Source organism: Triticum dicoccoides, chromosome 4A (assembly GCF_002162155.2).
Source record: "Triticum dicoccoides isolate Atlit2015 ecotype Zavitan chromosome 4A, WEW_v2.0, whole genome shotgun sequence".
NCBI classification, from domain to species: Eukaryota; Viridiplantae; Streptophyta; class Magnoliopsida; order Poales; family Poaceae; genus Triticum; species Triticum dicoccoides.
Genome location: NC_041386.1, coordinates 369,667,816 through 369,683,496, shown reverse-complemented (window position 1 = coordinate 369,683,496; position 15,681 = coordinate 369,667,816). Strand labels below are relative to the sequence as shown.

The 15,681-nt window shown below is 46.2% G+C and overlaps 1 protein-coding gene across 1 annotated transcript; it reads left to right on the top strand.

Annotated features, from left to right (window-relative positions):
* The first annotated feature begins 214 nt into the window (after positions 1-214).
* On the top strand, positions 215-12,614 carry LOC119285937. Its single transcript, XM_037565268.1, has 8 exons — positions 215-334; positions 606-855; positions 2,216-2,287; positions 3,021-3,085; positions 11,358-11,514; positions 11,758-11,838; positions 11,913-12,002; positions 12,176-12,614. The coding sequence occupies exons 2-8, from the start codon at positions 634-636 to the stop codon at positions 12,302-12,304; spliced, it is 816 nt and encodes a 271-aa protein (XP_037421165.1). The 5' UTR covers positions 215-334; positions 606-633; the 3' UTR covers positions 12,305-12,614.
* Positions 12,615-15,681: the final 3,067 nt, after the last annotated feature.

Genomic DNA, 15,681 nt, shown 5'->3' with positions numbered 1-15,681 from the left:
TCCGGTGCGAAATCTGCGGCTGCACCGGGGGACCGGTGGCGATTCGGCGTGTGGGGCATCTCTCCCCCCTCACCTGCTACGGCGGTTGATTTAGTGGTTGTAGTTGTGGATGTGTGGGTTGGGGGCTGGTGGAAGCCGGCGACTTCTCCTGCTGGCAGACGAGCCGTCCGCTGCGAATGTCCCCCTCTCTTGGCGGGGGCTCCGGTTCGCTCGCGCCTTCACCTTCCTTCTTTTTGCAGTCCATCGGAAATCGGATTGCTTTCCACCACCGCGTCGAATTGTGTGGCGTGCGTGGACTTGGTAGTCAGGGCCTGGATTTGGTAGACAGAGTTAGGTGAGAATGCTACAGTATAGACGCCGGCCAGAGATAGTGTTTACATGGTGCTCTCTAGTTGCCTGATTTTGAGTATACCCGTTGATTTTTAAGGGGGATTTCTGTACCATTCGCATCTTGTTTTCTCCATTTTTAGGCACTGATCACCCCCGCTGCACCCTATATTGGTCACTGTTATCTGCTCCGTCACTTCAATACATGCCTTATGGCCTGCAACTGTGTCTTTGCTAGGATCTGAATGTCTTACGATTGTTGTGATCATTTGTTACAGGAGTTTGATTTGTTGAGGGGAGTTTTGGATGGGGGACCATGTGGTGGTGAATGTGGACGGTTTGGCGAACACCAAGGATGATGGCTTTGCTGAGAAGCTATCTGAGGCTGTGTCGGTGGTTGTTGTTGATATGGCGGAGGATGGTGGCGAGGATGAGCCACTCATCCAGGCTGCAGAGTGCCGCATATGCCAGGAAGAGGACAGCATCAAGAATCTCGAGAAACCATGTACGTGCAACGGCAGTCTGAAGGTTTGGGTCCTCTCCAATCTTATTCTCAAATATCGCATATGATTCTCATGTTCCTGGAAGGCTAAAACTACTGCTAGGCGTTTTGTTGTTTGTGCACTGCACATGTGGTGGGGGTCCTCAGTTTTTGTGTTTTATTTCAGCATGCGTCAGCCATTTCCTTTGACATGTGGTATAGTTTATAAGTATGCTTCGATATGTTCCAAATTTAGTAGGCAGTAGCCGATTGTGTGTATATTTAGGATAGTATCATGTTTGTATCATCTTTTTCTTCCGTATGGCAGCAATAGTTTAGTGGAAGGATCCACCTTTAAAGGACACTAAATGGAAAAATGCTATGTATCAAAAGTTTTGACTCATCATATAATTATGTCCAGTTGGGCCATGTCATTTATGTTCCTCTAAGGAGCGCCTGTGTGTGTCTAACTTATTTTCTCGGATATTCATGCCATGGTCAAGTTGGATGACCTGCCATCTATTTCTTAACAAAAGAAACTGACTTTGACCTTGTATGGAGAAACTTACATGACAGTGAAGTTTATAATGTCGCCGAGCTTTGAACAAAGAAGCTTTAAAATCCGTTTTACATCATTAAGGGACTAGCTATGTTCATCTTCTGTACTGCATGTAGAGTAAAAAGAGAAGAACAATGCAAATCTTGTATTGCCACTATGTCGTTCCAATGCTACCTTGGCGCTAACTTCCCAAGCAGCATGCAACAATGAGATATATGATAGTTTTGCTGGCCAAAATTCGTACAATCTACACCAAGAATAAAGCATGGTTGTTTCACTTAAATTATTTTAAGTCTTAATGCTGCATATCTTCTTCTAGTGGGAGCGTTAAAGGCTACTGAAATCATCCGGCTTGGCCTCAATAATACCTACAACCTAGTGCATCTTTGTTAGTTCTCATGATCTGTCAGATCATTCACATATTTGCAGCATCGAGTTGTGTGGTTGATTTTGCATCCACATGTTTCATTGTTTCACATCATTGCCTCACCAGTAATTTAACCCTGTGTTTTCTGGTTCAGTTTATTTGAAAAATGTGTAACTGATTATATGGGACTCATTTATAAAGTTCAATCTTTTTAGATCTATTGTAATGATTATTTGACATTGGAACTGGTGATCCTACATCTTTATCTTTTGTGTTGCTTATGTATGTCAACTGAATCCCATTACATGAATCGTGTATGCATGTTGTCCTATTGTGCTTGCGGTGCCGCACATCATATATGTAAAACTTACCTTGAGCTATCTATATTCTACTTTCATCCTTGTAAATCATATAAATGTTTGTATGTTTGATCTATCAAATTATGTAGTATCTTGTTGATAGTTATATTTCTCATGTACAGTATGCTCATAGAGCGTGTGTGCAACGCTGGTGCAATGAGAAAGGAGACATTACATGTGAAATTTGCCATGAGGTTAGTATTTTTCTCAGTTCACACCAACTGCACACATTTCATCTTTGTATTGATCCAAATTTTGAATAGTATGTTAATCTACATACAATCCAGAATGGCAACCCCAGTTTTTCTGCTTCAATTTTTTCCGTGTGTTGTGACCTGTTGACTTCATGCGTCACAGTAGTTCCACCAGAATTTCCCTGCAACACCACTTAGCATTTCATGTTGTGTGCCTTATGTTATGCTCACATGAAAGCCTCACTCCATGGAGCTTTATGCCTTTATGTGCCACCACCTAGAAATGCTGTCTCATTTGCTCATGCACCATGAGTATGTGCAGCTGCTGTATTGTCTACCTGGAGGAATTACTGCCATGAATGATTGTTGTCTGGAGGGGTGAAGTTATTTTTTCTTCTTCTTTTTACTTAAGTTCGATGAGGTGGACATGCAATAAAAAAAAGATCTGCTGGGGGTACTTAACTGCTTCATTTCTAGTTTTCTCATAGTGTACGTATGTTGTTCTTCCAGATCATCTTTAATTCTGTATTTCCTAAATTTTGCCGGTAATTACCATGGTAGATAATAAAAAAATCATTAAGAGAACGAGAAATCCGATGCTGTTTTCATGGATTCAAATGTTCCAGATATGGTTATATTCTGGTAGAATACAAGTTGATTTGTCCAGTGTGCACTTTTATGGTGCCCTTGCTATCCCTGTTTACTAATTTGAAGCTCTGACGGTACCCTGCAGCAATATAAGCCTGGGTACACAGCACCACCACGTGTTCAACCAGATGAGACCAGCATAGATATAAGGCAAGTTTATTTTCAGATACTGCCTTTTGTTCAGTTAGCCAGTTGGCGGTTTCATTCTATTTTATTATACTAGTAATCGTGTATGTGCAATGCGCGTATTAATGAATGCACAAAAACCTTATTATGGCTGGTGCTAGTAGTTTTCACTTTCTCCGTAGCATAAAACCCATCTTTACAAAGATTAAACCAAAAGATTTTGTTCAGTGGAATTGTGGTATCAAATACAATTAAAACTAACATAACTCAGCAGTCTGGGGAAGTCCGTCAAACAACGATAGCATTTGAAGTGTTTCTAGTTGCATACAGAAGGATGTCCATCGTCTCAGAAAAATCATGCATCATGTATGGTCTTAGTCTATCTAGCGGAATCGACAGCAAGCGCCTGCAAAAAAGGGCACATCCTGCTGTACCAATCATGCATTGTGGGAGACATGGGCATGGTGCAAACACGCGGCGATGTCCTCCCAAGCAGCTTGAAGCAAACGGCTAACCCCTGCCTGATGACCCTGAACCCTGCAACAGGAAATGAAATTATTTTAGAACCGGTAATTCCAATCATGCATTGTGGAAGACATGGGCATGGCGCAAACACACGGCGATGTCCTCCCAAGCAGCTTGAAGCAAACGGCTAACCCCTGCCTGATGACCCTGAACCCTGCAACAGGAAATGAAATTATTTTAGAACCGGTAATTAGCAATATTTTGTAGAAAAACCGAAATTAACCCAACCGGATGGATTGTATTTTCTTATGCAGAAGATAGGGATGCTTTTTCTAATAACTACTGCTACATAGATCAGCCTAATGCCTAGAAGGGAATTGCATTAAGATTCCCAAGGAGAAGGCAACCTATATAGTCCAACAAATTGGTTCAACAACTCGACATAATTGTACTCCCTCGGTCCTGAAAAGGTTGTGTTAGATTTGTCTAGATACGGATGTATCTAGAAACGTTTTAGTGTTAGATACATCCGTATCTAGAAAAAGACAAGTAATTTGGGATGGAGGTAATAGATGTCAAGTCATGTGAGTTTACTACAGACAAATAACTAGTTTTGTTGGTTGTGGGTTGAGTTCAAAGTTCAAAGTACAGAGCCTTGCTCTGGGAAATTCTCAGGTAAATTTATGACATATTTGGATTACAACAAGTAGCATTGTACCAAAAGAATTGTGCATACATGTGAGTAAAATAGAAGGCCTTGTTTTTGCTAGTCAATCCCTAATCGGGCTAGGAAAAGAGTTACTCCTTCCGATCTAAATTAATTGACGCTCCTTTAGTACAACTTTACTTTGTACTAAAGTTGTACGAAAGGAACGTCGAGGGAGTACATACAAAAAAGGCGAATGTGTAACCGAATCCCACTTGTTGTGCTCCAACGGAAACATGGAGCTTTGGAGCACATATATAGTTTGGTAGTACTCCACCATTTACATGAAACCTGTAATTTCAAATGTCATTCATCAAATATTTGATTATTCATTTAACTCTATTAAGTCCCGTTTTGTGCTATTTCTTTCCCCATGTTTTCCACCTGTTTTTTTTTGCAATAGGTGTTCGTGCCGGCTACACACGCTGATCGACCATCTCGATCACATGCAGAGCAACAACCTCGCCACATTGTCACACAACCTTTTTTCTTAGTCTACATATCCTACCTGAGCATGCGTAATGAAAAGAGGGGTGCTGCATCATCTTGTGTGATTCTAAACTGTATGAAAATTAATTACCTTCACACAGATCAATCAAGTGAATTGTACATCTACAATAAAATTCACAGTACTATTGGATATATAAACAAAGCACTACCCATGAAATTAAGAACATGACAAATTAAATAAATATTCATTGTGCCCACCATGTTTCCACGTTGATGCAATTTTGAAAGGATATATCGACCGTCCTAGATCTCACACATGACAAAGCATTACTCGAGATCATCACGAACACTGCTCTTGGTTGTGCCTTTGATACTCTACTAGCATGAATATGCAATCAGAAGAAATATATACCAACTTGTCTGCTAGCATAGGATCTCATATGTTTACAAATAGTAATATGATAATTGTTAGTTATTTATATTTAGCCATGTACCCTTTATATTTTCTCCATTCTATAAGGGGCCTTTTGCATATTGTATCACACCTGTACATGTATATATACCGGCCTATGGCCACCTGGAAATACAAGTTGCATGCTTCCTAACATGTTATTAGAGCCCTAGGTATTTTTATTCGCACGCACAACTCGTGCTGATCCCCTCTCGCGTCTTCGACTCCTCTTGGCCGATGCTGCTCGCGCTGCCGCCCTTCTCCTTGGGCTAGTGGTTGTTGTCTTCTTCCGCACTGGTCCATGCTTCATCAATGAGCCACCTCTTCGATCCAGTTGTCAAGGTTGCCGCCGCCTGGTCAAACAACCTCCTTGCCAGATCACTTGCCCTGGTCGCTACCCGCCGTGCAACCCTATTTGATCCGCTTGTCCTGAAGGCTGCTTTGGTCAACGCCTTGAAAGCCGCATTTGTAGTTGCCTGATTCGCCCGACCTGGTCGCTGCAGGTCCGACCAGCTGGATCTAGCCGGTACATCCAGTGCCGTGGGCTACGGTTGCACGTGCTTGCGTGATCTGCCTGCATCGGTTCAGCTCCTTCCACCGTTTGGCGGACTTCCTCTTTGTTGCATCGGGTGTGCGCTCCGCTGTCCTGGAACAGAGCCGGTTCCTGAGTAGTTGATTTCAGTTGTAAAGAAAAGGAAAGAAAAACGGGCACAATGTCTTCATCCCCTCTTCCTTGTTGCTATCCCTCGTTGCCCAGTGTTTTTTTATGATACTACCTACACCTAGTTTGTTGCCTTTTATGTGCATTCTTATGTGTGGCATTTGTCTCTGGGGCTTTCCAGCGAGGTCCCCTGTCCATCGTGCCCGTCTTAGAATGGTGTGGCTGAGCGTAAGCATCGTCATCTTCTTAAGACAGCTCGTGCATTGATGATTGCCACCTCTCTTCTGCCTCAACTTTGGGCTGAGGCTGTTTCCACTTCTACCTATCTCATCTATATTCAACCGTCTGCTGCTCTGCAGGGTGCATTCCTTTCGAGCGTCTTTTTTATCATTCTCCTGATTATTCAAAGCTTTGTTTCTGTTTGCTATGTTCTTCCCGCCTCCCGTGAACGCACCAAACTGACCGCTCAGTCTATCGAGTGTCTTCTTAGGATACAATGATGAGCATAAGGGCTATCGTTGTTGGATCCTGTCGGTCGTCGGATGCGTATTTCTCGGGATGTGACTTTTAATGAGCCTCACCCCTTCTACCCACGTCCATCTTCCTCGACCTTCTCAGTGGAGGATATCTCCTTCCTCACTCTTCCCGACACCTATCACTCCGGTTGAGCCCTTGTTTACCCTTCTCACTACTACTCAGATTGCTGCAGATTCGACGACGCCATCTCCTATGGTTTCCTTACCTCGGCGCCGACTCTACTAAACTAGCGCTCTGCTCCTAACCCTACCCACTCCCGTGCGGCGGCGCCGCGCCGCACTGGAGCGCCCCCGCCGGGCGTCTCCCGGTAACTCGAGCGCATCCCCTCTCCCCGCCGTCGCCGTCGCCAGGGCGTCGCAGGCAAAGCCTGTGTGCCGCAGTGGCGGCGGCGGCGTTTCACCTCGGCCAACGATTTGGTCAGGACGGCGGCGGTCCGCGATGGCCGGATCTACAGGAGTGGTGCAGGGCGGCGGCGGCGTTCGGCGACGGATCTAGCGGCGGCGGCTTGGGCACCCGATCTGGGTCCAGATGGGCTTCGGGCGGGCCACACTTGCTGATGTCGTGTACTATCCCGTCAACGGCTTGCTGCCCTTGGGATCGACCCGCATCACGAGGACGTCGGGGGCTCCGGCCCTGGGCGTGGCGGTGGTGGCCGCCTCCTTCGCCGGAGATGGTCAGCCTGAGGCTGGGTGGTCGGATCTTCAGATCCGTCATCTAGTCCCGTCTGCGATTTGGGAAGATAGAGTTGCCGGTGAAAACCGAGCCGATGGCGGCGTTTTGCGACGTTACCTTGATGAAGGCATCGTCGTGTAACTTCTGTCGGGGAAACCCTAAGATCTGGTCATCTGGATCGGACGATGGCGGTATTGCGGTGTCGTTACTCTCTTGGGAGCGAGCATCGTTTGTGGAGCAGCGCTGGAAGACAGAGGCAGGAGGTGGAGCGGCTAAGTCTTGCACGGAGCTTCGGTGGAGATGTCAAGTCATGCTTGGTCGGCAGGTGCTACGCACGATAGATCTTCCAGAGTTTTCGCGTCTGGATGAATGCGTGCAGGGTGGTGGCGCCGTTGGGCGCCATGGTGGCGTCGACGGATGTCTGGACTGGCAAGGATGGTGCGGATCTCTATCCTAAAGATGGGTCAGCGGTCCGAGGATGATGGCGGCTTCTGGCTTCTAAAACGTGTGCATGTGATGCGCGCTTTAGGTCTGCTGCACCGGCTGTTGGTCCCGATACATTATGTGGATGGATCGGCGACGACACCGGTTTTAGATATGAGGGGTGAGAGCACTCCACATTATGAGTTTTGTAGGTGTGAGTGGTGGCTTCGGATGGCTTGATGTATTTTCTTGTCAGACCTTTGTGAAATAATTAATAAAGATGGTTGTATGCATCGATTGATGCAGAGGCCGGGGGTTTAACCTCCTTTTCCAAAAAAAAATCACAGGATTCTGCATCTTCATCCCCAGTGGCTTCCCCGCCTCCATCACCGAGTCTATTGTGGTGATTCATCCTCGTATTCTTCCATCTTTTCCTCACTATTATACTCGCCATCCGCATGTTGTGGATGAGTCTACTGATGCGCAATCTACTTTTGATGTGCCATCTTCCTCGTCTCAGCCTACTTATGGCTTACGTGCTTGCCCGTTTCCGCCTGTTGATCGCCTTGGTTTTTCTAGTGCCGGCACTGCTGTTCTTGAGCCGACTTCTTATCATGATGCTCTTGTTCATCCTAAATGGCAACTTGTGATGGCAGAGGAGATTGCTGCTCTTGAGCGGACCGACACGTGGGATCTTGTCTCTCTTCCTCGTGTTCTCATCACTTGTAAGTGGGTCTACAAGGTTAAGACTCGCTCCAATGGTGCTAAAAAACTTGTCTTGTGGCTCGTTGTTTTCTGCAGGAGCATGGTCGTGATTACGATGAGTTTCGTTCATGTGGCCCATATGACCACTGTTTGCACACTTATTGTTGTGGCTTCTATTCATCATTGGTCTGTATCTTAGCTTGATGTTAAGAATGCCTTTCTTAATGGTGAGTTGCGTGCAGAGGTTTACATGTAACTGCCACCTGGGTATTCTGTTCCTGATGGCATGGTCTGCCGTCTTCGTTGCTCTCTAGATGGCCTTATAGCATCTCCAACAGACGCCCAAAAAAGCGGCATGCTAAAATAATTTTACAGCGCCATTTTAGTAATTTTAGCACGCCATGGCCGATTCAGTCCAGCAGACGCACAAAAATATAGCAGGTAGCGGACAGTGCGCAGCAGTCCAGCAGACACACTAAAAATTGAAGCGCCACAAATATATCTACAACAAACAGGTCCCTAACATTTATAAATAAATCCATCTGACCAAAACAAAAATGCAATTAGGTCCCCAATTGTTGGACCAAACTAGCTTGCAAATCATCTTCCGTCGGCCACCGCACGCGGGCTAGCTTGCTGTGATCTCGTTGGAATCGCAAACACGAGCTAGCTAGCTTCCCTTAATCGTTGGAGCAAGCTAGCTTGCAATCGATTGGAATCGCAAGCTCCGCATGCACCGCTTGCCTCCGGCCACCGCACGCGCTCCTGGCCGGCGAGCCCGAGGCGGCGAGCTGCAGGGAGGCGGCGAGAAGAAGGGCAACGGCAGCTCCCGGCCGGCACACGCTCCTGGCTGGCGAACTCGAGGTGGCGAGCTGTAGGGGAGGCGGCGAGCTGCAGCGGGCGAGGAGAAGGGCAGCGGCGGCTCCACCCTGTGCCGGGACGAGCAGAGGAGTCGCGGCGGCCGGCAGCGACGAGCTATAGGAAATGGCTGCAGCGGCGAGCTCGAGGCGGGATGAGCAGAGGGAGCGGAGCAGTTGGTCTTCGCGCGTCATTGTCCAGCGCGCTGTACGCCGCGCACCAAATATCCCGCGTGCGATGCAGAAATTCCCAGCGCGCTGAATGGTTTTTACAGCGTCTGTTGGAGATGCTCCGCGCGCTAAATTAGCGGTTTTTTCAGCACGGGCTACTTTTAGCGCCTCTGTTGGAGATGCTCTTAAGCAAGTCCCTTGTGTTTGGTTTGAGCGTTTTGCCTCTGGTGACTGTCGCTGGTTTTTTGACGAGTGCTCATGATCCTGCACTGTTTGTCCACCTTTCTCCTCGTGGTTGGACTCTTCTTTTATATGTTGATGACATGATCATCACTGGGGAAGACCTAGTACATTGCCTTTGTTAAGGCATGTCTCAGTGAGCAGTTTCTTATGTCTGATCTTGGCTCTCTTCGCTACTTTCTTGGGATTGAGATGTCTTCAACCTCTGATGACTTTTTTATTTCCCAAGAAAAGTATACCCAGGATCTTGCTCGTGCTGCTCTTACTGATGAGCGCACTGCTGAGACTCCCATGGAGCTCAATGTTCACCTCCGTGCTTCTCATGGTGACCCCTTTGTCTAATCCGGCGCTTTATCGTCATCTTGTTGGTAGTCTTGTCGATTTAGCTGTCACTCGTCGGGGTATCTCCTATCCTGTTCATATTTTGAGTCAGTTTGTTTTTGCGCCTACTTTGGTTCACCAGTCACCCTTCTCATAGTCTGTTCTTTCCTCGCTCTAGTTCCTTACTACTTCAGATATCGGATGCTACATGGGCTAGTGATCCCTCGAATCACCGTTCACTTTCTGCTTATCGTGTTCTCCTTGGTGGTTCTCTGCAGTTTCCCATTCGAGTGCAGAGGCTGAGTTCCGAGCTATGGCTCCTTTGACAACAAAGGTTACTTGGTTACGCTGGTTACTTCAGTAGTTTGATGTGTCTGTCACTACACTGACTGCACTATTGTCGTACAAGTGCTATCAGTATTGTGCTCGGCCCTGTGAAGCATGAGCTCACCAAGCATATTGGTGTTGATGCTTCATTCAGGTTGTTGCTCTTCAGTATTTGCCTTCCGAGTTAGAGTTGGTGGATTTCTTTACGAAGGCCCAAGCTAGAGTACAACATGTCTTCTATCTCTCCAAACTCAGTGTTGTTGATCCACCATGAGTTTGAGGGGGGTTAGAGTCATATATATCTACCCGTGCACCCTTTGTATTTTCTCTTTTCTATAAGGGGCTTTCTTCATATTGTACTGTACTGTACATGTATATATACCGGCCTATGGCCACCTGGAAATACAAATTGCATATTTTCTAACAACATTGAGTACCCAATTGTGATATAGAGAACATATCAGAAGGTACATACATGTAGGACTTCGGTGTAGTTAACAAGTTAGAGATAGAAATTAAGTGTATTATTATCTAAGCTTTGCTTGCTAATCCAAGTAAAGATAAATAAAATGATTGTAACAGGGAGAAGGTTATCGGCTAAATTTCTAAGGGGCGTATGCCCCGTTATCAAAAATTGAAAATCATAGCAAATTGTTCACCCAAGTGCAAGTGCAAAAATATCCTGGAACAACTATGATCTGAATGCCACTTTGCTTTCCTTTCACTGACCTAAGGCACTTAGGCACCTAACTACCAATAAAGTTGTAAGAACAACAGAAAAATCGATACACATTTTCAAGAATATACATAACTAAAAGGTCGACCAAGTTTCTTCTGGAAATTCATGTATATAAAGGAGCAATAACTAAGCGTGTACCTACCAACATATATTACAAATACCTAATATGCATTCACTCTTTTAGTAGTACATCCCGAATCTGCACCCACTGAAAGTTTGCTATGTGCACAAACGTCGATCCGGTTGTAGCATGGGCCATGTTGTGTGAAGTAATGAATGAAACAATTGGTTGTAAAATAGGGTGTATGGAACAGACAGCTGCGCTGAGAGATTTCAAGAGGATACTGCTCTGCAATTCGGCAGTTATTGACTGAAGGTGGGCAGTGGGAGACATGCGTTCAGGAGTTACGTGCTAATTGCAATTAGCGGTAAACATTCGAGGATTTTGGGCTGTAGAATTTGTTGTATGGACGAACATGATAGATTTGGATCTCCGCCCTTCGTGCTTTTATAGGGGTAATAGATTCAAGTGCATTAGAAATTTGACTGAGTCAGGTCTATTGATTTGCAGTGGGGATTGGACCATTACAGGAGCTCCTCTGGATTTGCGTGACCCAAGAATTCTTGCTGTAGCAGCCGCACAGCGTCGTCTTCTTGAAGCAGAGTATGACGAATATGGTGGTACTGATGCTAATGGTGCTGCATTCTGCCGTTCTGCTGCACTCATTGTAAGTATTTACTATTTCCAGGTTCTATTGTCCAGCCTCCAACACTTCCTACTGTTCAGTGCTTTTAGATATCATCCATACCTACAGTTTGGTTTATGGATTGAGTAGTTGTTCTTTTAGTTGGTTACAAATAGTACAGAATCGAGTGCATCTTTCTGTTCCAGCCTGCTTCCTTGACAATCTTATCATATTTCTGGTATTTTCAAGAGAAGAATATCTGAAAATTGTTACTTTTTTTCCCAGCTAATGGCCCTGTTGCTTCTAAGACATGCATTGTCGATCTCGGACAATGAAGGAGATGATGACGCTTCTACCATGTTCTCTGTGAGTCACATGGTCTTGTTTCCTTTTTTCCCCTGTTAATCTCATTACATGAATTCTCAACCGATGTTTTGCAGCTTTTTCTTCTCCGAGCTGCTGGATTTCTGCTGCCATGCTATTTAATGGCATGGATCTTCAGCATTTTGCATCGCCGGCGACAAAGGGAGGTATTTTTTTTATCCAATATCAATTGTGTCTCACCAATTTTTATTTTTTTTGCGAATATCTCTTTGCCATTAGTTCATGTGAACCTTTTTGTTGAAACCATTACATGTATTAGTTTTTGTATCCTCTTAACCATTGAGAAGCACCTAACCTTTCAGTTTTTTTTTATTGGCAGGAAGCGGCCTCAATTGCCACGGCAGAGGTAGCATTCATCCTGCAATCAGCCCAGGGCCGTGCCCTTCAGTTTACCATCGCTCCAGACTCTCCAACCACCCCACAGCATGAGCCACAGCAGCAGCAATAGCTAAACGACCCAGTAGTTCCACAAGTACTGGCACAATGCGTGCTTGAAGATGTGGGTCTGGGTGCCTATTTTGTTGTTGGTGCTGGCTCATCAGGAATGCTAGGAAGCCTTCCTGTGGCCAGGTAAAAACCTCGTATGGTGTCAGAGTCTTATTTGTCTCGAGCAATGTGACTAAACCTGTGTGTCTGAATGTAATTTAAGCACTGATTTAATGTAAATTTAACATCTACCATTACTATTTTGGTGCAACCCGTGTCTTGTGCTCTAAGCGCAATGATTTAATGGGCAAGATATATTGCCATATGGGTAACCTGCTGGATGCTCAACTAGGAAGGTTCGTTTGAAATTGCAAGTCGTTAGTGCATCTAGGTGACCGACCGAACACACAGTATTTTTTATACGCCACGCAAGTCTACTTCGCGGTAGCATCGCACGGCCAACACTATTGTAGACAGCTCATGTGTACTCCCTACTTTAGTGATCTGACAGCTCATATGTACTCCCTCTGTACAGAAATAAAAATAATATAAGAGCGTTTGGATAGTACGCTTTTATATTTCTTTATGGAGGGAGTACCGCAAGGGACTACCTTATTCTAATCTACTCATCGGTGCCTCCCAATCCCCCCTCTTTCCTACTTCAAGCCACCCTGTTTCAGTGCCTGTCTTCATGCCCGCACACGTCCCCACACTAGCACCCGTCCACATATTCCTGGTTGTTGAGGCGAAATTCCAGACACATACTAGCCCTCGTTGAAGCATTCTCTAACATCCCCACTATGTCGGCACTGCCAAATCTTGCTGTTGTCGCAATCGTCGTGGCCACAAATAGTTTAGTTTCTGTGAGATAGAATAGTTGGGAATGTTGCAGCACATTGTATTGATCCATAGGACAGTTACATATATACACAAGTATACTTCACTTCTAACATCCCCACTACGTCGGCACTGCCAAATCTTACTGTTGTCGCAATCGCCGTGGCCACAAATAGTTTAGTTCCTGTAAGATAGGATAGTTAGGAATATTGCAGCGCAGTATTGATCCATAGGACAGTTACATATATACATAAGTATACTTCACCTTCAAGACCATATCTCGAGCTAAAAGGGAAGAGATTAGCTGAGGCTAAGTATGGAGGTAAAACATCCTACGTGATTGCATGAGATACAATGCCTATATTCCTACACCCTGCAGTCGAAGCGTCGTCAGAGTGGATGCCAAGACTCTTGCGAAAAGCTTCGAATGAAGTAGATGGAAGACCCTTGGTCATGATATCAGCGAGTTGATGAGTAGTTGGAACATGAACAATAGGAAACCGTCCCAAGGCCACCTTCTCACGGACAAAGTGAATATCCAATTCAATGTGCTTGATGCGGCGATGATGAATGGGGTTAGCTGAGAGATAAATAGCGGAGACGTTGTCACAAAATACCATCGTGGCCTTCTCAATGAAGCAATGAAGTTCACCAAGAAGTTGACACAACCAACAACATTGGCAACAACTCGATATTCGGCCTCGACACTAGATCGAGATATGACGGGTTGTTGCTTGGATGACCATGACACAAGTGAGTCACCAAGATAGATGCAAAACCCCGAGGTGGAGTGGCATGTATCAGGACAACCAGCCCAGTCAGCGTCAGAGTAAGCGGCAATGTCGATGGAGGAGATGCCGGTAAGCTGAAGACCGTGAGAAGTGGTGCCACGTATATAGCGAAGCAGGCGCTTGACCATCCCCCAATGAGTATCCCGCGAAGAATGCATGTGCAAACAAACCTGCTGGACGGCATAGGCAATATCTGGGCGAGTCAAGGTAATATACTAAAGAGCACCGGCAAGGCTTCGGTAGAAGGTGGCATCGGACACTAGGTTGCCGGTGGTAGCTAAAACCGTGGACTTAGTGTCAACAGGTGTAGTAGCCGATTTGCAATTAGACATGCGAGCTCGATCAAGAAGTTCCTCGACATATCACTCTTGCGAGAGAAAAAATCCTGAAGCTGTGCGCTGAACAGCAACACCAAGAAAAAAATGAAGAGGTCCAAGGTCTTTCATCTTGAACTCTGCACTGAGAGAGGTGATGATCAACTGAAGGAACATCGGAGGAAGCGGTGAGCACAATGTCATCAACATACAAGAGCAAGTAAGCCATGTCCGAACCGCGATGAAGGACGAAAAGTGATGTGTTAGAGAGGGTCGCAGAAAAGCCAAGCCATCAAAGAAAATCTCCAATGCATGTGTACCAGACGCGGGGAGCCTGTTTAAGTCCATAGAGGGACTTAGACAATAAACACACATGCTTCGGGTGATCCGTGTTGACCAAACCTGAAGGTTGAGCACAATAAACCCGTTCCTGTAGTACTCCATGAAGGAACGCATTGGAGACGTCCAACTGATGAATAGGCCAATGACGAGAGGCGGCAAGATGGAGCACTGTGCGGACAGTAGCAGGCTTTACCACGTGACTGAATGTCTCTCCAAAATCAACACCAGCGTGCTGAGTGAATCCTCGTACGACCCAACGAGCCTCGTAGCGATCCAGGGAACCATCAGGTTTGAGCTTGTGTCGAAAAACCCACTTGCCGATGACGATGTTGGTACCACGATGCCGAGGTACGAGGGTCCAAGTACGGTTGGCCTGCAAAGCATCAAACTTCTCTTGCATAATGGCATACCAGGCAGGATCTCGAAGAGCTGCACGAACGGATGTAGGTACCGGGGATAACGCGACGGAGGCCATATTGGCCTGCTCATAGCATTGGTTGGGCAGGATGATACCCTACCGTGCGCATGCATCCATGGTATGAATGGACACGACAGAGGGCCACAGCCACGGAGCACCATGGACAACAGGTGGTGCAGGCGCTGGTGACAAAGAGGCCAAGGACATCGACAAGGAGGTAGCCAGAGAGTCGGCGGCAGCAGCAGTGGTAGCCTCGGGCGTAGCAGCCGAGACGGAGGATCACCCAATGAACTGGGAGAAAGAACCGCCGTGGTAGCCGAAATAGGAGACGGAGCAGCTACCGTGGGAGCTGAGTCTGCCGTTGGAGCTGCCGACTTGGCTGGCATGGCAGTCGAACAGGGTGACTTAGCTAAGGGAGCCACAGACGGGGCAACTGGTGGTGGTGACGTAGAGGGTGCCTGAGGGAGTCCTGGATTAGGGGGTCTCCGGACAGCCGGACTATCTCCATTGGCCGGACTGTTAGACTATGAAGATACAAGATTGAAGACTTCGTCTCATGTCCGGATGGGACTCTACTTGGCGTTGAAGGCAAGCTAGGCAATACGTATATGGATATCTCCTTCTTTGTAACTGACCTTGTGTAACCCTAACCTTCTCCGGTGTCTATATAAACCGAAGGGTTTTAGTCCGTAGGACA

Bases quoted from the DNA above. Each gene is read 5' to 3' on its own strand.
- LOC119285937 (XM_037565268.1), top strand. From the start codon at position 634: ATGGGGGACCATGTGGTGGTGAATGTGGACGGTTTGGCGAACACCAAG. The intron at 3,086-11,357 runs GCAAGTTTATTT...ATTGATTTGCAG, and splicing joins GAGACCAGCATAGATATAAG to TGGGGATTGGACCATTACAG. The intron at 11,515-11,757 runs GTAAGTATTTAC...TTTTTTTCCCAG, and splicing joins GCCGTTCTGCTGCACTCATT to CTAATGGCCCTGTTGCTTCT.